We start from the raw sequence: 21392 nt of genomic DNA, 5'->3' as shown, positions 1-21392 counted from the left end.
TGCATGTCTGTTTCCACGGACTAAGGGATTTCCACGCTAAAAATGATCAGGCATGTCTCTACATGTACAGGGAAAAACAGCAATTAACAAGCTATATTTTCTTCCACTGAAAACTAGACACTGACATACTAGAAGGACAGCAATGTAAATAGACAGCTTTGGCATTGTTTGTCAGCTTTTACCTGAGGGAAAATCCTCCTCACTCTCAGGACTCCAGCAGTTTCAGTTGACAATGAAGTCATCTTATTCTGAGAAAGCTGATATCACAGAGAAAAGCTCAGTGGCTAAGCCTGTCCTCTGTGGAATAATCATTCAGGCCATGACCTCCCCAGTGACAAAGATAATACTCACCAGAGAGCATGACACCTATAAATCAAAATGAAAAAAGAATTATCAAAACTGTACAGACAAAAGAATATTGTTCAGTGAGTCACATAAAAGCTACAGATGTAAAACTACCGTCTGTCTGTCAGCAAGGTAAGCAGTAAGGAAAGGCAGGAATGTGAGAAATAACCACAACGCTGTTAGAGATATGTCCTATCCCGCATTCTGTTTTATGCCCAACAATAGACAGTGGGAAGATAAGAGGTTAGTTTTGGTTTTCCCAGTACAAAATACAAAGACAGTCACTATAAATAATGTATAAGAGATTTAAAATAAAGTGTTTTGAAGTCATCAAACTACTGGTTGCTTAATGTTTTTCATTAAAAGGTCCAATAAAAGGACAATTAGAGAAAGACTGAAGAAATAATGTACAGCACGGTGACTGGAGAAATCCAAGCGCAGCATGCCACCATTAACACCTTACATCCATTGTCAAGCAGTGGAGGAGGGGTGATGGTTTGGGCCTGTTTTACAACCACAGGACTTGGGCATCTTGCAATTATTGACTCAACTACAAACTCCTCTGTAAACCAAAGGAGTCTAGATTAAAGTCTGAATGCTAAACCTTAGATAAAAAAGGATCACGCAACATAACAATGATCCCAAACAGCAGCAGATCTACAGCAGAATGGTTGAAAAAGAAAATAATCCAAGTGTTGCAATGACACAGTCAAAATCCAGACCTCACCCTGATTGAAATGCTGTGGTGGAACCTATAAGTGAGCTGTGCATAAACAAACGCCCACAAAGCCTCAATGAACTGAAGCAACATCATAAAAAGACTGTATCAGAATCCCTGCACAACGATGTCAGAGACTGATAAATACATAGAGAAAATTATTGCTTCAAATTATTGTTGCTGAAGGTGGTTGCACATGCATCTTAGTGCCTAGTTTTTGATAGGAGTGTAAAAAATTTTATTTTTCAAATGACTGTACAACTACAGAAAAATGCCAACAGTATTTTCATTTTAATGAAATAGAGCAACTGTAGGTCTCTATAATATTTGACGTGCAGATTAAAAAATAAAACGATTGTCTCCCAAGAAGTCAAACCCGAGACCTCTCCTGAAGTAGAACGATGCGACTTCTAGGAAGTTGAAACCTACATAGATGGCCTGTTTTCCTTCTTACTAACAGTAAATCCTATTTCATAGCAGAAACTGTCAAATGGGGGCTGTGACTTTAAACATTATCCGATCACGTTGGTAAGCAATGAACATGTTCATTGATGTAGAGTTATATGAATAAGAAAGACAAAATTACACAAACAAATACATAACTAATGAAAAAAAATTCACAAAAATCTTAAATAATTTTTTTTAAAATTATAAATATATTTCTTCACCTTTACATCTAAACAGCTCATTTTATTTATTTTAATTAAGTCCAAAAAAGTTTAACTGTTGAGTATCGACGCTGATAAAGTGAGCCGGAAAATGACGCCACGCAAAGGTAACGTCACTGAGATTTTACGACCAGGTAAACGAGGGCGCTGGCAAAGTGAACAGGTGAGACAGCGTGGCTGCGATTTAATGAAGTGTCGAGGAGGGTTTTCAGCGCTCCAATTCAAGGTTGACATGTCTCCGGTGGCTGCAGGAGGACGAGGATTTGCTCATGTGCCCTCTGCAAAGACACCCGCAACAGAAAACAGCGAGCGGAAACTGCCTCGGTGCACTTTTCGAGCAGGTCCCCCATCAATCCCTTCCCGTGAGTCTAACGAATTGCCCTAAGGTGAAGTTGAAACACGGATCCCGCGCTGTTATCAGCGGAGTGATTTCAGAAACAGGTGTGCTGCGCAGAGGAGTTACTGTGCGTGTGAACAGCCTGCAGGTCAGATCGCAGGACTGGAAGATAATTGCTGGTAGATGAACGCTGATAGGAGATAAGGAAGAGACTGCTGGCGGAACAGGTTGCATGAGAATGACTATGAATCAATAACACCGGTTATGTAATGACATGTAGCTAGTGGTAAGCTATGTGTCTGGTGAAGTTCTGCTTTTAACAATGTTTGGGTCTTTGATCTTTAAAAAAATCATCTTACAAAGAATCGGTTTTGCTAAAAACTGATGCTCTCTGTACTAAGAAAGAGCTGACAGTTCTGGACACACTCCAGGCTCTTATGAAACGCCAGCAGATGGCTGAAGGAAGTCAAATTTCACCACAGTGTTTTTCTCTCTTTTTGCCACTCACAGGTGACTTTCACACTGAATCACTTTAATCTTTATAAATAATGATTAATGCAGAACATCACCACAAATAACATATTAAGCTTTTGCAGCTTTGACTGACAAGGCACTGTTGTCATCACTGTGACTGTTCCTGCTGTTGTATGCTGGATTAAAGGGATAGTTTAGGTTTTGGGGATGTTTGCTCACTTGTTGAGGGTTAGATGAAAGGTTTGATACCGCTGCTGCTTATGTGCGGGTTGAGGGAAATGAGGGAAGTGGCTAGTTTTGTTCCAGCTGCCAGGAAACCAACATGTTACTGATGCAACACGTTGCCCCCATGGATGCATTATTGAAAAATGGATACAGGACTTAAAGATGGCACCTGCGCGTTTGAATTAATGGTCTTTGTCTCCCTGGTGTTGTTCTGTACCCTCACCTCCAGTATGAGGGGGAGGGAAGGGGATGGACCAGCCACCCGTTAGTATTTGTCTACAAAGAAAGCAGCAGGTATCTGCACATCTCTGAAAAGCAGTTGTGTTTACCCAAGTAACACTAAATCGTCGTTGCAGAGAATCAGTCATTTATGATGTTAGTTTATTTACCTGTAATAATTTTGTACTTTAAAATGTGGCTATCAAATCTTGCAGTTTTTTCTAATAAGTTCATAGCTTGCTATGTTTGACTGTGATAGAGCGGGTTGTATACCAAGTGGAAGGTCGGTGGGTCGATCCCCGATTTATCCATTTGTTTCATTTGTTTCTCAGGCACAAATGAAAACGAGCGCAAGATAAACAAAAAAAATCAGGTATCAGCAAAACTGATATTTTGATCACAGATATAATCTTTTACAGAAATGCACATCCCTTATTAATATCATAACAGCAAAATTGAGTCACGTGGAAATATTCAGTTAAGCCGTCCGTGTTGCCTTCTTTCGTCACAGTCAGAGGAGGACGGCAGGTGCTGTGCTATTCTAAATCTCGTGAGAATGTAACCTGAGATTTAGTGACCTTAGCACCTTCACCCCCCGTGTAATGTTAAACCCAGGAAAGACAGGACCTCATATCCTGTAATCTAGTCCTGCTGATTTACTGTCTTCTGCTTGTCTAATAACACTGTGGCCCTAAGATTACGTATTACGCCGCCATAGGGATCTATGTTAGCGTAGACCGAAGGATGAAAATGCTAATCAGACTGTAAAATATGTAGGCTTATGTAGCTCATCTTATCTTTGAGTTTAGGATGAGCTGCACCTGTCAAGTAGCTTTCTCTCTGAGTGATGTTTTTACCAAAGTACCTTCAGACAGATGGCTCCAGAGAATGCCTTCGGTCCCACGCTGTATCCAGTTTCTTTCTCACAAAGTTGATCATAAATCACCCCACATTTAAACTAAGGTCCAGGTGATGTGCGCTCGAAATATGCATGATGGTTTATAGGAAAGATTGAATGTGTGGCGACTGTGTGCGTACACATGGCTGCGTTTAAGGATAATATTCATACCTTCCTGATGTCCACTGTAATCCAACACTTTTATCTCTGTTCTGCCTGAAGCAGATCCAGATAGCATGTGGAGTTCAAACGCGCTCCAGGCGGAAAGGACTCAGTTGTGCTTCCATAGGAGCCTTGGCACATATGTGATGTATTCTTGATGAGAAGAGCTGCTACTGTGCATTCTGGGAGACCGATACAGAAGCAGAGCTGATTAAAAACACAAACAGGAAATGACCTATTTTGTCCACTGTTGTTTTCATCTCCACTCCTTTTGTTTCATTTTAAACAACCTCAAGTATAGATGCAATTTCACAGCAGTTCGATTTTAGGACTTGTTGAATCTCCATTCCCTGCTTAAGGCTACTGTTGTTGGTATTTTGTAATTGTTCCTGGTAAATTGTCAGTGTTGAGAGATGTGATAGGCTGCTGTTTTTCCAGTCTCTGCTGAAGCCGAGGAAGAGGGCAGCGAGTCTTTGTGTTGGGGGTCGTGATCTTTCACCTGCTGCTGGCGACCTTCCCTGCTGGGAGGTCACATGTAGGAGCTGAGGCGTGAAGGAGTTGACAAAGGGGATTCAAAGGAAGATGTGAAGAGAAGAGGTTGAAAAATATGAGGCAAAAAGTTTACCCGTCAGCTGTTTGACCTTTCAATAACTTTCTTCACTGTTGTTTATAGATCATTTTTACCCTCGAACTCGAAGGAGCAATGGCTTCTGTATATAGTATGCATGAAGATTGCTACAACAGTGAGCGGATGAAAACTGGTGAAATAAGCAACAAAAGGCCTCCAGCTTCCATCATCACCTGACTTTGTCTTAATCAGGCAACGTGGGCTTCAGCTGCACAGCTGAATGACCTTTCTTGCTTGTCATACAGGAAAAGGAAATGAGCTTTGCTAACAGCACATCCAGCTCTAATTTAAACTTCTTTGTAGAGACATACAAAGTGCACACTCTTAAAATCTTTAAATTTAGCATAAATTATAGGCAGTATTGTCAACCTTTTACTAAAAAACATGAAAAGCTTTACCACCACTTTTCCATCAAAAGGTGCTCATCTGTGAAGTGTTTAATAACAACAACAGAGAACAAATGCCTGTCATTTTTACTCTTCCTGCCGTGAGTGGAGATGCAAACAGTGGTGTTGGCCTTGTCTGAAATGCAAAGCATGTCCTTTCACATGCAAAGCTGCGTAAGGAGAAGGGCGCACATGAATGTTTGGTTTATTTGGACAAGTTCTGATCGCCCCCGCGCATGTTTGTGTGTTTTTAAAAATGTCGTCCCGTTGCTTTGATGGATGAACTTGTGCTGCTCTGACTGCAGCTTCCTGTTATAATTTCCAAAATGCCTGTGATTGTCTGTATGTCTGTGTGCGTGAATGTCAGTCCACAAAAAGGTTGATGGATATCACCATGTGCTTCCTATTTTATAGGAAGGTGTGTGTGTGTGTCTCCACGTCCAACCCCTGACAAGAGCTGTTGGACATGCAGAGACCTGCTTTGTGTTGAACCGGGATATTTTTGGACTGTTGTTACTGCGAGACAGAGAACTTTTAAACTTCCTTTTCAAAACCAAAATATACTTTTTTTTTTTTTATTATTATTATTATTCCTCTGGTCTGGGTTACTGGATTGTCTGTTTACCACCAGACTTCCATCTTTCTATTCATAGTGTAGAGCTTTGCATAAAGTGTTTTTGTAGTAGGTGCTGACAGTGGAAAAAGCGACCAGGTGGTTTCATGGAAACACCTGCAGGAAAATAGTTCACTGTACTCTTGAGATTTGAGGATGAAAGATTCTCTTGAAGTTAAAAAGGATACTGTCCGCTGTCAGGACTTTCTCTAGCTATAAAACTGGGCTAACCTCCTTATCTGAGTGCTAAATACCAGACATGCAAAACTTTGAGCTGATTGATTGATGATGGTGAATGTCGTTTGAACAGACAAGACCAAAGAGCTGTTTGGCCATAAGTACCATGTGTGACATTTGTTCAACAGCTAAAACTTGTCCAAAATTGATCATGATCTCATTAATGGAGATAGTTTGTTTTTGTTTTTTTCATTAAATTTTGAATTAAAGGATATTGAACTATTAAAAAGGAATTAAATTACGGTAATGATGTATACACAGTAAAACAGTCGTGTTCACTGTCAGACTGTGCAATATAGACAGACTGGTATGGCATCTAAATAGCTTAGTATTATTTAGATCTTTTAGTTTAGATGTTTATGAGACTGCGTGTGTCCGTCTTTGTTACACAGAGGAAAAGAGACACTGGGATTACAAACTGCATCATTTTACCTGAGCAGTCTAAGGAGCACATATAGAAATGATGCCCCCTTTGCACACTTCATGCATCTACTTCACATGTTAAATGAAGCGTGGCTGGGATTATTTGTGTAAATTCGCTGTGTGTCACAAACCATTCTGTGCATCTGATAACAGAGATGGGTTTCTGTATTTGCTCAGCAGGCAAAGACATTCCAGGAGACATACCTGTAGTCTGTGATTTAAGTGCGTGTGTCTGCTCAAGCTTTTTCTATACTACTAACCACTACTTAAAGTACTTAGAGATATGCTGTAAAAACATGTTTTACCTAATTACAAGGTTTGCGACGGGGAGAGGGAAAGTTTGGCCCACTGACTTTAGTATTTGGCATGAGGTGCAAGTATGAAAATACTTTAAGTGTGGCTTCACAGCAACTTTAAGACCCACCTAGTTGAATAAGAAGTGTTAAGAGAAAGATTACCATGAATGAAGGTAGACATATAGTAAAATAGCCGATGACCCCAATATGTAATTTAATTTTAAATGTTTAAAAATTCATATTGGTTGGTATAGAACAGAAGTATAGTATATAAAGTTCTGTACAAAAGTGTTGTGCCACCCTTATTTCTTTATATTTAGAAATTTGGGACATGTGTGCAGCAATTTATTGAAACATGTGCAAACATACATGGAAATACAGCACATAAGCAAACACAGTTTCATAGTGAGTGAAAGCAAGTTTTCACAATTTAATTAAATTGAAAGTTGATATTTGGTCTGACCGTCTTTTTTGGGTTTGGGTTCCTTGTCATGCTGAAGAATGACCAATCAGCTTTCCCGATTGCATTTCATGGTACTTTTCTGCATTTATAATGTCATCAGTTTCATAAGATCTCTAACACCACTGGCTCAAATGCAGCCTCACATCTAAGAGCCTCTGTCATGTTTTGCAGATTTTTAGATTTGATGAAAGAAATAGAAACAAATTGTTTTTCTGACACATTGCTAGTAACAAAGTTTACAGATACAAATGCTTTGTTACTGTACTTAAGTAGAATTTTCAGGTATCTGTACTTGAGTATTTTTGTCTGAAAACTTTTTACTTTTACTCCCTACATTTTTATACAGTGTGCAGTTTGTCACACAGTGTGATGCTACCTAAAACTCCAGCTGCTGTACTTCAAAGGGTTCTGCCTGACTGAGAGCTAACTTCACTGAGAGATGGAGTAAGAAAACAAAGATAAGACAGGAGATAATCAGGTTAGTCTGCAGTACTGTGGTGAATACACAGTAAAGCAATATATTGGACTGCTGAACAGTGGCTGTGATGCTCATGGTTAGATTTAGGTTAGAGGTTATATCAAGCATAGCAGAGATGAATTTCCATTTAAGGTGAATATGCTTATTTTAATTAACTGAATTCCAAATTTATATTGTGTAGTGTAAAAACAGTATAGTGTCAGTGTAGGGAATGGTCATCGGCAATGACAGCTTGTCAAACATCTGTTGTTGGGTTCCCCACCTGCTAAATCCCACTGTGACTCCTGATTACTGTTTAGGTGTGGAGGGAAAGTCACACAGTCAAAAAGGTTAGCTTGAATCTGAATTTCAAGGAGCTACTTTTTACTTTCTTATTTTGATTACAATTCTGAGCCTGTACTTTTTCACTTTTACTTGAGTACAAAAGTTGCTTCGGTACTTCAACTTTTACTGGAGTGTAGTTTCACGCTGGTATCTGTACTTCTACTTAAGTAAAGGAAGTCTGTACTTTTGCCAGCTTTGCTTATATGTAGAAACATCACTGGTTTGTTTCTTGGGTTATTTTCCTTTTTCATGCTTGAATGATCTATAGGTCAGTGTTAAGTGACTTCACACAAACATGAAAAATGTCTTCTATATACAGCTAGACTGAAATTGAAAGTGAAAAAGTCTTGCAGTACTGTTGCTCAAGACCAAAATTTAAATAAAAATACAATAAAATCTGGCTCCTTGGAAGCAAAATATGAAGTTATTATATGTGTAAAGCTACACACACTTTCATGCACCGGTTTCCAAAGACCTTTGAGCTTTCTGAAGCTTGAGTAGTACTTAAAATATTCAGTACAAACAACTCACCGGATGCACTTACACCACATCTTAAATATGAAAGAATTACTATTTGAATTTACTGACAGCAACTGTACACTTGTGTCCACTGCGCCGGCTTTTCAAAGGATCCGCCTATGCACTTGCACGTCCCAGTCCATTGCTCCCTGCTGATTGTACCGTGTAAACCAAAGGCTAAAAGGTTGGAGGTCAGGGCCAGGGTGAGACTGAAATACTTGCTGAAATGCTGCTCCAAATGAAGGAGTCTAATTACAGGTTGTAAGAAAGTAATCCTGATTGAAGTCCATATATGGGAATGGAGCTCCATCCATATACTCACTTATTGTACATTGACACTATCACTGCATGCTAAGGGTGTGTATACATTATCAGGGGTTGACTGTTTTGGTTTGCATTTCTTACTAAGTGCGTCTCAAGTCCCATCTGTGTCCTGGTCTGCACTCAGTGTGTGGCAGTAGAGAGCTAATTCACTATAATAAGGGCATGTAAACATACATGCTTATCAAGTGGGTAATTATGGCACTTTGTCCTTTGTGGTGTGTGCAAGTGTGTGTGTGTGTGTGTGCCTACTTCACCCCATTGGTGGTTCAAGGTTCAGTTTATTCATCCATTAAAAACACAGCAATCACAGCACTCCCATCCAATCAACCAATAATTATTTACATAAGATATCTTTAAAAATGCAAGGTTTATTCTACAGCTAGGTGTTTATACATATTTGCCTAACACATATTTGTATTTTGATGTTTTTATCGTCTCGCCACATGTGTAGTTTATCCAGTTTTGGCCATGCCATACTGCTCAGCGGAGTGACGAAAGAAAGGCCTGCAAGTTGAAATTATAAGTGTAGGATGTGAGGTGATGTTCAGTAAAAGCAAACCTTTGAGTGGGTGAGGCAGTTTTAGAGTAGCTGTTTGCTTTCTAACTGGTGAAGTCTTAGTGCAGGATTAAGCCAAGCTCCCACACTCAGCCCTGAGAACAAACCCCCATGAGGCGTTTTCTTCAAACTTTATTATGTTCATCTGTATTTAAAAAGAAGGCGGGCATATTCTTGCTAAGTTTATCAGTTTGGAACTCTTATTGGGAAACTATGCAGAGATAAATGCTGTGGTAGAAAATGAATTCCTCTGGTTACATTTAAATACCCATTAGAAATGTTTCCCATCCTTAAGAATGGCATCATTTTTTGTAGATTCGGCTAAAGAAATGGGAACAAATTGTTTTTGTGACACACTCCACACAAGTTCATAAAGGTATCTTTGCCAAGTTGTTTATTATGTGTAACACAATAACACTGGTTCATCCCATTGAGTTGGGTTCCTTTTTATGCTTGAATGATTCAAAGGTCAGTATCTGTGTGTGTACCTGTGTGCCAACTTTCTGAACTGGTCATGTACGAGGATTTTGCCAGGATTTGGTGTGTTATAATAAAACGTGTCACCCCGATTTTACATTTCAAATGGTTTGTAAGTGTTTGAGGTTTTTTTTTAATACATTAATGGTCTTTATTCAATATCTCACTTAATCAATGTGATTGTGACGGCACCTTTCAAAATATTGGTGCATTCCCCTAATTTTCCTGGGCATTATGTCTGTCAATGTTTTACTAAAAAAAACCTGAGATTTCATCAGGTATGAATAAGAGAGATTAAAGTCTGATGACTGAGGTTAAAGCTATGCAAGTGACAAGGGTGGTTTTGTTGGGAGATTATACTTTCTATTTCAATGGCTCAGTGAATAAAACATTTTGAATGTTTGGTTGTGTTGTGTCATGTGCCGCACTAGTTGCATTTCTCATCAAGTTTTTCACGATTACCCGTTTATTTTTCTGCTTCCCATCTTAGAAGAAAGCTTGTCTGTATTTCAAAAAACAAACAAGAAAGACTAATTATCAATAGTTGAAATGATAAAATTGACAGAATTTAAATAAAAACGTAATTTGACTCATTTCTGTTTGATCATCACAAACGCTGTCGTGTGGGCTGGAAGAGCAACCGCCAACCCTGTGATAAGTAGATGTGGTACCTCAGAGTCTATAGACATACCCAACAATGTGATAATAAGGCTATTTTAAGGAAGTGGGAGAAAGGATAAGGCAAATAACATGACTACTTATTTTCTACTTGGTGTAAATTTATACTAGAAAATAAAGGCAGAGTTTGAGTAGTCGGTGTGCTATCAATCCAAGCAATTAGTCGGCCTTCTGTTGTTTAGAGAATAAATCCTTTTGCACATTAGCTTTAGACTTTAGCACTTTTTTATATTAACATCCTATCAGAATTTTATTCTGTGTGGTGTGTCGCACTTAACAACTACAGAATGACACCCAGCTAAAGCAGAAAATGAATGTGTGCCATTGTTGGGCTGAGTGCCTCCCTCCCTTCTCCTCATGTCCCCTTCTGTGTGGCCTGGCTTCTTTCCCTGCTGATTTTGTTGTCTTCAGTCGCACCCCAAAAATACCCTGCGCTATTTCTGGCACGTATTCATTTTAATGTACATGTGAAAAGTACTGCCAGCTGACTAAGGCGGAGAGCAAAAGAAAAAGAGTGCGTCTGTTTAAAAAATGCTGAGGAAAAAAATGGAAAGCTGTGGAAAGGAAGTTGGCAAATTGAAACTAACAAACCTTTTTTAAGCTTATGGGCCAAATTATAGACTAACCAGCTTCCTTTTATTTGGCCAAAATATCCCAAATACGTTTTGTTTTGGGGCTACACTTGCAAATCTGAAAGTTTTCATTTGCTTACTTGTGTTTTTACGGGAGGTTAAGTGAAGTGAATGGTTATATTCGGATGTTCCCAGTGGCTGTATTAACTTGAACATCAGGTGTGTGACCTATGGATCGAACCAGGTGATCCAGAAGGGTGTGTAAAGTGTGCAACTCACATATTTGTGCCTCATTGTTTTGTCTTCAAAACATTCGAGTAGCTAACAGCAGGCTGTCAAATGGACTTTGAAAATGAGGTTATGATGTGTTGCTGAATATATATAAAGTACTAAAACAATCAGAGTGCATTATGCTGTAAATTTATGAGAACATTTCTAAGAATTGCCCTTTGACATCAACATGTGTCTGCTGTCATAAAGCCAACTATTCTGAGAGCAACACAACTCTTTCCATGTAGTGTTGGAAAAGGATTAAAGACATTTATTATTTTTTTGAGAGCAGTGTTTAAGTTAGCGGTGTGTCTCAGTCTTCCACATGAATACCAGAATATAAGGTTTCTCTTGTTGCATTCTAACAGCGTAATCAGGCCTGACGTAGTCAGTGATCACTTTATTGTGCAGGAAGAGAGTTCAGGGTACCTCAAGCCAACATTGTCACGTGTAGTTGTAAACAATTCGGTTTGTGAATGTGCAGCTTCTGCTGAATTTGATGAGCTTCGTGGTGTTTCAGTATGCTGTTTACTTGTCTGGCCTACAATGGCAAATGAAAGTAACAAAAGAATGTTGGGGGGAAAAAAACAGAAACAAAAAAAACCAAGAATTACTATCTGTCCAGCTGACTGTACTTTTCTGACTTTTACATTTTTTTCCCAGGGCATTGTATCAAACAACGCGTGAGTGTTTCATGAGTCTTATCACATCGTTGCCTCCAGATCACCACTAGTTGTCAGAAATTACAACTGGTACACTGGACAAAAAGTACCAAGTACCAGTACATTGCACATAGAAACCCATGCAATGAAGCTCCTGGCGCACAGTTTTTATGCTGATGTTACTCTAATGATACAGTTGATGGTGGACTATCTGGACAAGAAGTAATTTCACAAACTGAGTTGTTGCAGTTGTGGCATCCTTTTGCATTTTCACAGTCAAATTAATTGATTACTTTTTAATAGACCTGTTCTTTCATAAATGTCTCTAATTTCTGCATGATTAGGTGCACGAGTTTATACACTTATATAAAACAGGTCCGAAAACACCTGAATTCAACAGCAGAATCAATGTTTTTCATCTGTCAGTTGTTTTAATCTTGTGATTGGTCACTTTAGGTGGCAGTAGCAAAAACAGATGAGCGTCACGGAGCTGAGTTGTCTGGCCTACAAGAGAAGAATGAAGATGGGCAAAACAATTTTGGGGGAAAAACACCATGGTTATTGCAAATAACTGTAGTGTATGTTTAATTATTAGCTCCAGATATTAAACCTTGATATAAGAGAAGGGCAAAGGTTCAATCCTGGCGAGTAAAAGCTTGTCACACAGACACAGTTGGTCTCTAGCTCTTGACTTAACAGCAGTTCCTAGTTTTCATCTCCATTCCTGTATTTAGCTGATCTTTCAGCACTCAGCAACTTCAACCACAGAGTGACACACTGACTGTAATATGGAAAATTCCTCACACAGAGGTATAGGACTATCTGTAAAGTGCAAAAAAAAGAGTATGTGCATGACAAGATGGCAGATGTGGACTTTCCACACTAATCCAATATTCTGGAGAGAATAGTGTGGCTATGAGCTACATCTTTTGTAAATTTGCGAATGCTTAAAGAGAACAGAGGTGGCCCATAAAGTGAAGCAAGGGGGGTCTATTCCTAACGATAGCTTAGCCTGAACAGGCTGCAAATATAAAAGTAATTTATTTCACTGACATAGAAAAGAGAGAAGCCCCCCCTCCCTTCCTCCAGCTTTCTTTTTTTTTTCTCCTATGCTCCCCCCTCATCCAGCTCTCCCACTCAGCAGCTGTTCCTCTCACTTTCCGCCCTCCCTCCACCCCACCCCGCATCCCTGCATGCCCACCCTGCTCCCCCTCCTCCTCCTCTAGCCCCAGTGCGATGGCTTTGTTTTATTGTTGCGCAGCGTTTGGCAGGGAAACCCCCGTCTGGAGTGGGGCAGGGGTCCGACTCCCTCTGAGCACTGGGGTGTAGCATTGTGGATGCCCAAATAAGCAAAGGATTAGTGGAGCCAGTTGGGCATTTGGTTTCTAAATGAGCTTTATGATGAGTTTAAGTGGTTAGTTTTGGACATTTTTCAACACTTAGCACTTGTTGTGAAAATGTAGTCCACTCATTTTTTTTATCTATTTATTTTTTGTAACTGAGTCAAATGAACCTGTGATTAATGTGAGTGAGGAAAAACATCTCTTGAGCCTAAATTGCAACCCTTGTTGCTGACTCTGTATGTTTTACTTTCTCTGTAAATAAAAGGCTCAGTCCCATATTTTTCTGGTTTGCTTGGCTTAGGAAAAACATGTATCACATGTCAGCACACACAGACAGACAGCAGATCAAGATCTGTAAAGCTGGTCCAAAAAAGGAGGAAAAAGAAATCCCCCGTCCAAGACAGGAAACAAACAACAATTTATTTGTGGTGTTGACAAACGACTGTTTCCTGTACCGAGGAGAAAATATGTAGAGGGAGGGGGAATCGGGAGCAGCTTTCATTCCAACAGTGCCAGCCAAAAAGTACAAGTACAGCCCCCAAATGAAAACTTAAGGATGTGTGTTTATCCTCTAACCACCTTCCTGTGGTGTGTATGCGTGCATGTTTGTTTCTTGCTATGGCAGATTCTTTTTGGCACTTGATGGTACTGTTGAGCTCGAGTTGGATGTCTCTTCCCATAGGTCTTACTCTGTTTTTAAATGCAGAATTATTCTATTTTATTTAGCAAATCACTAGATTTCAACTGGTGTTCTTCTACATTTTGGAAGCCAGGTTAGAAAATCACATTATAGGTCATGTGTTTATGTGGCTGATGTCAATTTATGAGTCATATTTTTAACTACTTTAATTTATATTATTGTCTACCTGGATCTGATTTATGGGTTTCTGTGGTGAGGATGGTGGGTTAGTGGCTTGAAAATGAAGCCGTACCGGTTTCCTGTTCCCCTACTCTGTCCTACCACTGTAGCCCTGTGGCTTGCTGGTGGAGGGTTGGGAAGATAATGGTCTAAGCTGTTTACACTGGAGAGGCCTTTTTGAGCAGTTCTTGTGCTCATAGGAAGTAACTTGCTGAAAGGGCTGAGGTATTATAGTATTTGGGGAATCAGAGTTTATTGCGCATGCATTTCGTTTATTTTGTTTAGGAGCAGCTGTGTTAGGCCCTACAAAGACGTGGGGCCTAACACAGCTGCTGGAGAATGAAGGGCTCTATTGTGTCACGAGATGACATCTTCAGCACTTAACCCGGTGTCCAGTTATGCCAGGAGAAGTCAGCAGAACAGCAAGTCTGTGCTGATTTGCATGCAGGCATATATGAATTAATTCGGGTTTGGTATCCGGGAGTACGGCTTTGTGCACGCGTATAGAGTGCTAGTGCAAGAATGTCATTCTGTGTAACAGGTGGCATCGGCTTTTTTTTTCTTATTTGGATCCTGAACAAGGTCTGTCAATATTTCGTGTGTGTGTGTGTGTGTGTGTGTGTGTGTGTGTGTGTGTGTGTGTGTGTGTGTGTGTGTGTGTGTGTGTGTGTGTGTTACACACACACACTCAGCAGATGTGGTCTGAACAATGAGCTGGGTGAATAAAAGGAAGTGGTGTATAAATAGCCTCTTACGTCTGCATGAGTGGACTCCGTGTGTTTGTGAGATCCTGTTTGATGTGACTGAAATGTACGATAGGAAGTTGCACTGTCGAGCGCTCCACAGGTGCCGTTTGGTGGACTTTTATATACATTCCCAGAACATCAGTATTTTGTATGGCTTTGATTTCATGCCCGGTGTGTCTGTTTTTGGAGAGTTTTTCTCTTCTTTTGAGTGATTCTCACCTGAGAACACACAGTAAGTACTAAAAGGCTCATCAGTGCTGTGTAAAAACTTTGCAGGTCCTTATAAGCCCCTACAGACAGCTCATAATGAGCTGTGAAGCTCAGAAACTCGTCTCTAAATCACATCCTGGTGATAAGTGCACATGGGGACCGGTGCTAAAAATAAACAAGCCTACTCCCTCTTCTATCTAGCTTTCCCTTCGTCTCTCTTGTAGCCTCTCAACAGACAGACTTGCACCTTTCTGTGGTTCATTTCACATCACAAGCACATTCATGCAGAGTTTGTTTTCATTCTCATTCATTTGTCCTTTTTGGTCAGGATTATCACAGCCAGCACCCACGCCCTCATGAAGGATGTAGTGCAGGGGGGTCTTGAGTGTAGTCTTCTGCTGCTGTAACTCATCTTCTTCAAGGTTTGATTTATTTTGAATGCAGAAATGCTCTTCTGCATACCTTTGTTTTTTTACAAGTGGTTATGTGCTGAGCCTGTGCACATTGCAGCCTCAGTTTCTTGTTCTTAACTGACAGGAGTGGTATTTTAGAAATATTCACCTGCTGCCAACAAACATGGCACGTTCAGAGGCATTTAAATCACCTTGCTCTCCCATTCTAATACTCCATTTCAGCTTCAACAGGCTGGTTTGACCACGTCTAGCTGCCACATCCATTAAGTTGCTGTCATATAATTAGCTGATTAGATATTTGCATTAAACAACCATACCTAATAAAGTGGAGAATGAGAGTGCAGTAGAATAGTTGGGTATAATATCTGAAATTTGGAGCAGTTAGAAGCAGAATTGTTACACATTACCTTACGTCCTATTATGATGCACTGTTGTTATTTTATGGCTTGAGTCATTAATCTATGAAGTGAACAAAAGGATACAAGAATAATCATCTTTGTTCCCTTTGTTAATAGAGAAAAACAAACGGTTCCAAACAACCTACTGTAATCTGCGCTGTTTAAGATGAGTCACCGATTAGTAAGATTAACTGTATTGACTCTATTAGTGTATTATCTTGCATAAATGATTATGTAAATAGTAAATCTCCTTTTGATGGTTTCAGTTTTAAGCTGTTTTCTATCTAATGTTATCTCTCTCACTCTCCTCTCTGTCATGTCCTAGATCCTGAGTTCTGTTACAGCTCCATGGGGAAGTGTGTGCGCGTGCTTCCGTGTGCATTTGCATTGCAGGTTTAGGGTCTGGCCCGGGCTCGGGCGGCTGGGTGTTGTCATTGAAGTCCTGGCCTATATTAACAGCACACTTCGCTGAAACATTATACAGGTGGCAAATACTGCAGCGAGCCTCACAGCAGATAACAAGAGAAAGAGGGTAGGAGATAATTAAAGGTAGAATTACAGTGACGATGTGAGATAAAATAGAATAAAATCTAGTGGAGTATCTCCAGGTTAACGCCTTTTGGCTCGTGCCTGAATTTCACTCTTATCTTTCCATATGTTGGGAGCTGGATAGTTTATAACTTTAAATGCAACACAAATATGCATTCTGTCAGCATATAGAGAATAGCTGCTGATTTTGGAGCTTGTGATAAGATTTTCTTAATCTAACTCCGTAGAGACTGTAGAATGATTGCACATGTAGACGAATACTGTAGACGGTAAACTGCTAACATCTTTCTGTTGTGCAGTCACTTCTATCAGATAGTCTGTGTGCACTCTCTGCAGATAACCCAAATAATAAACTTCTCCATGGCAACTTTAATTACCAAACCTGAAAGGATAATGAGTGTTATTCACTTCACTATTTGCACAATGTTAGGTTGAGACTTTAGCTGTTTTTGCACATTGGCTTCTTCATTTTTGTTTTTTCCTTCAGTGCTGTGTCAGGATATTTTTGGGTGCTGCCATGTTTTTGGGGCCCTCTCCGTCACATCTGTGTCAAGTTAGGACCTGTCAGTAACATCTGTGCTTACAGTAAACACAAGGGCAGAAACTTTTCTTGTTCCACATCCTTTTGAAAATGTTCTTTGGTCAGACTGTCACATATTTCTAGTCTTGTTCTCTAGCTGTTATTAAGTAGCACGTGACCTCAGCACTTTTTTTTTTTTTTCTTCTGTCAGCACAACCGGCAGTAACACTGAGCCAGTAACTGGACCACAGTTTACTCTTCATACAGTAGCTTCCAATCAACAAGTTGAAACAGGAGTCGGCTGCCCAGTCGATACCACAACAGATTTGAGGATAATGCTGCTAAGCAACATTAGAAACCAGCCATGCAAATAACAGAAATGAATATCTCTCTGATCTCTTCTCCCACGCATGAGCAGGACTCGCACTCAATGTGTATTACTCATCTGTACTGTGTAACTTTAAGTTAAATGGGGATAGTGTGAAGATGGTCTAGTGCCAGTTTACCAGTATTATTTGAAGACTGTAGTTTAAATCTGCGGTAACTCGTATTGTATGTTCTGTTCAGGGTTGTCTTTTTCTTAAATTTACCTATATGATAAAACAGAAAGTGGGGGAGCAGCTCCCTCGGTGCAGAACAGAGCAAACATTTATGACAACAGATTGATGAAAGAGATTGAATCAGACATAGGAGGGTTGCAAAGTGGCTTGCAGATGTATTGCCTATGCTTTATATGAGATTTCCCATTTGGGTGTTTGGGGGATGAAGATGAAGCAAGCGTTGTGGGATGAGATCCATCTAAAGTCACACATTCAGCAAATGCCTGTTGCTAGGGGAAAATTTTTTGTATTTGTATTGTCTCCTGTTCCAGACAAGAGAGACCTGTCTGGAACAGGTCTCTCTTGTAAATGAGACATTATACATTTGCATAGAAGAAAACTAAGATACTCCAAGTATATTTGGTCTGTTATTAATGTTTTTTTTAATAGTATCAAAGCATTTTTATTTGTTACACACTTCAAAGGAAGCATTTGTTTAGTTTAGATGGGATACGGCTAATTTAATGCATTCAGTGGCATGAAAAGACCCAGCTGCTTTTGAAATTTGTAATTTGCCTAATCTGCAATTGTTGTTAGTTTCAAATGATTTGTGAAGTTTAGAAAAGTGAAGCTGTTATGGAAAGCTTTTACTTATTTATTTATTTTTTTTAAGCAAACTTCACCAAGTGGAGTTTCTTCTCTTTAGAGGGATTTATATGATCAGGAAGGATTTTTCTGTTGGCTTTGAATGGCTCAGTGAAGATTGGCAAAGCTTCAGTTTGGGGCTTACGCCTAATTTTGGGCTTACTGGCTGCAAAACCCACAATTTACTTTATTATGTTATGAGACAGAGGGCTATAAAGAGAGAGAGGGCTGATTGAAGGAAAAGAGGAGGAAGACAGAGAAGACTTAAAGAGAAATGAAGGGACTGGAAAAGGGCAAAAAAAAGGGAAGCATTACAAGGAGACAGACGGCTGACGCTTGTGGCAGAGGGGGGGTAGCGTTTGACAGAGAAGCGATTTTTCTTTTGGTACTGTAAATAATAGCCCCTGCTTGAGTTGGACGGCTTTCATGGCTCCTTTTGTGTGCAGTGACATCTTAGGTTCCCTAAGAGAGAAGAGGGCCGGAGAGGGCTCGGCTTCCAGGGTTTTCACTGGCACTGCGTATTAGCCCAATATGAATATGAGGGAAAATAAAGCCTCCACAGGTCAAAGCGATCCAGCCAATACACACTCATGGCTCTTTATCCTTCACAAACCCGCATGCCTGAACAGATGCAGGCAGACGCACAGATTGTGGCGCCTGCACACACATCAGCATTTCACCATCAGCTGTAGTCAGATGCAGACAGCTTTCCTCACCCCTCCTTTATCTTCGTCCGAGCAGTCGTGTTTTGGCTCGTACTTCTGACGAGAGCAGCCCAGCGGCTGACTTGTGGCCTCTGCTCGGTTTCGAACTGTAATTTAAAGCTTTTAATCTTAATCCCAAACACATGTACTTGCTAAGATGTCCCATTCATATTTATAGCAGGGGGCCTAGTATCAGTTTCTCGTAGTGAAAGTCCCGCAAAAAAACTTTACTCTAACTTTGTGTATTTTACAGCTGCCCATGTAAAGTGGTGATGACTTAACAAATTGGTTACTTTCATTCTTAGTATGAGTAGTTTTCACGGTTTTGTGAATACAGAATAATAATACAGAAGAAATGACGTGTCTGAAATGACGTGTCTGTCTCGAAAGTAACATTGAGACATACTCAGAGTGAGATCAGAATAGGAAGGCCACCAAACAAACAAAATGAAAAGATGATGATCTCATTAACATGTACTTTCCTTCACTTACATGACCGGAGGAAATCCCTGGAAAAGCTGCATGAGTGTGAATCACCTGCATAATGACATCACATCCTGTTTAATTTGTTCATTTGTAAACAAGAAGCTTAAGATAAGCAGGAAATGGTAGCGGGAAAGGAGGGGAGGGACATTCCTGCTGTTGCAGTTGTCCCTGCATCTCAGAATATCCACTCAACAACACCTAATAATCTCTTACTAGCCCCTCCAGACCAAAATATATTGACCTCTTAACGTTGTCCACAAGAAACATAAATTTAATGTAGTGTTCCTGGCTTGTGGACAGGCATGCCCAGTATTGGGGAGTGGGATATGACTTATTTCCTTTGAATAATCACACGGCTGAATAACACCCACGACTTCACACAGGATACATAGTTTAACTGGACCTACTTTTTTTGGTCCGTCATTATTAGCATATTAGCATCGCGTTAGACAAATTTAGCTTTTTTTATTGTTTCTTTTATTGTTGTAATTTTAATGTTTGTCTGGAACAGGTCTCTCTTGTAAATGAGACATTATACATTTGCATAGAAGAAAACTAAGATACTCCAAGTATATTTGGTCTGTTATTAATGTTTTTTGTTAATAGTATCAAAGTAAAATGCATATAAGCAAGCATTACTTTAACTATTAAGTACTGTTTTGACCATTAATCCCAGATTTTAATTATTAGTTTACTGACTTCAGTTATTTTAGTCTTCTTTTCTGGGTTTGAGAAGCTGCCCAACACTTCAGCCATCGAAGTAGAATTAAAAGCTTTAAAAGCTCGAACGTGTCATTGTCTCTTCAGGTTTTAAAGTGCAAGGTGTGGTGTTCAGTTGCAAGGGCTTAGCACAGTGTCTGTGTGTTTTCCTGGTTGGAATAATGGCAGCCAGTTAAGTGACTCACATCAGTCCTGTTTGTGTGGTCATTGCTACAGTAGGTCACAGATAAGGGTTAAAACAATTGCTTGGGTTGTTTGATGTATGCTAGTAGTTTCTGCACATTCCAGTGTTCACTCAAATGTATTTTTCAGAAGATTAAGGTCATTAGAGTTGTGTTTTTAGTTGGTTTCTTATCAAAGGTCAGTGTTTACCACCATATGCGACTGCCGTAGCACCACGTGCAGTTTTGTTTTTCCTGGAAAATCTCAGAGCAGTAAAAAAGAAAAATGTGGAAGTAAGAAAGTGTGTGTGCTGGTTGGAGCTGCTTTATCAATCCCAGGAAGCCTCGCTACCAGGAGGCAGGAACAACAGTCACTGGCTTCCAGAAAAGGGACTTTCCTCCATCCTGCTCTGTTAGGATGCAGAACAATAACCAAATGACTTACGCACACACCATGACCACTGGCTTGGATATTTGTTGTGTGTGCTCATACAGACCTGTTCGCAGCAGGTTGCACTTCAAGCTCTAAACCATGAAATATATTTTCTTGACCTTTTTTTTTTTTTTTTTTTTTTTTTAAGTAGTTTTACCTTTTTTGTGCCCTGACCTTGACCTCGAGCATCCCATAAACTGCACCGTTGAAAGTAACTCCAAGGAGTAAAGAACAACAAGGGGGCAGAACACGAGGCTCCAGAGTGCTGCTGTATGCGACGTGACCCACTTGTTGGTGTGTTTTTTGGGGTTAGATGAGGCAGCTCATCCTTGGGCTGCCCTCTTTTCTTTTCTTCCCTCTCTCCCTGAGCATCGGATCATGTCGCCCACCCACACTCCCGATTGTTATTTCACATTGCCCAGTCACCTCATCACCATTGCTTCTGTTCGGTCTCTAGGCATGTTGTCACAGTTTCACTGACGGCACCGCTCGCTTTTTTCCAATTTCTGTCACATGTGTCGCCTGCAGCGCTGGCAGCTCTCCAGTTCTTGCGGCGATTCCACACCGCAAAGTGAGAGAGGGGGCAGAGCGAGGGCCCGGCTGGAAAGAGGGAGAGCGACCAGTCTTGCAGCAGTAATTGGTCAGGAAGTGGGCTGCTTGGATCTACGAGCTCTTCTCTCCCAGTCTCCCCCCCCACTCCCTCCCGACTCCCTC

The 21392-nt window shown here is 40.2% G+C and overlaps 1 protein-coding gene across 1 annotated transcript in view; it reads left to right on the top strand.

Moving 5' to 3' along the window:
* Positions 1 to 1886: 1886 nt before the first annotated feature.
* The window catches only part of LOC308396448 (pleckstrin homology domain-containing family G member 1), a 59389-nt gene continuing 39883 nt past the window's right edge, over positions 1887 to 21392 (top strand). Inside the window, exon 1 of the mRNA XM_080881757.1 lies at positions 1887 to 2093. Coding sequence (XP_080737883.1) covers positions 1919 to 2093 — 175 coding nt within the window. The 5' untranslated portion in view covers positions 1887 to 1918. The remainder of the gene's footprint in view (positions 2094 to 21392) is intronic.

This window comes from Rhamphochromis sp. 'chilingali' (genome assembly GCF_963969265.1).
Source record: "Rhamphochromis sp. 'chilingali' genome assembly, chromosome: 5".
In the NCBI taxonomy this organism is placed as follows: Eukaryota; Metazoa; Chordata; class Actinopteri; order Cichliformes; family Cichlidae; genus Rhamphochromis; species Rhamphochromis sp. 'chilingali'.
This window is presented reverse-complemented; position numbering and strand designations above follow the sequence as displayed.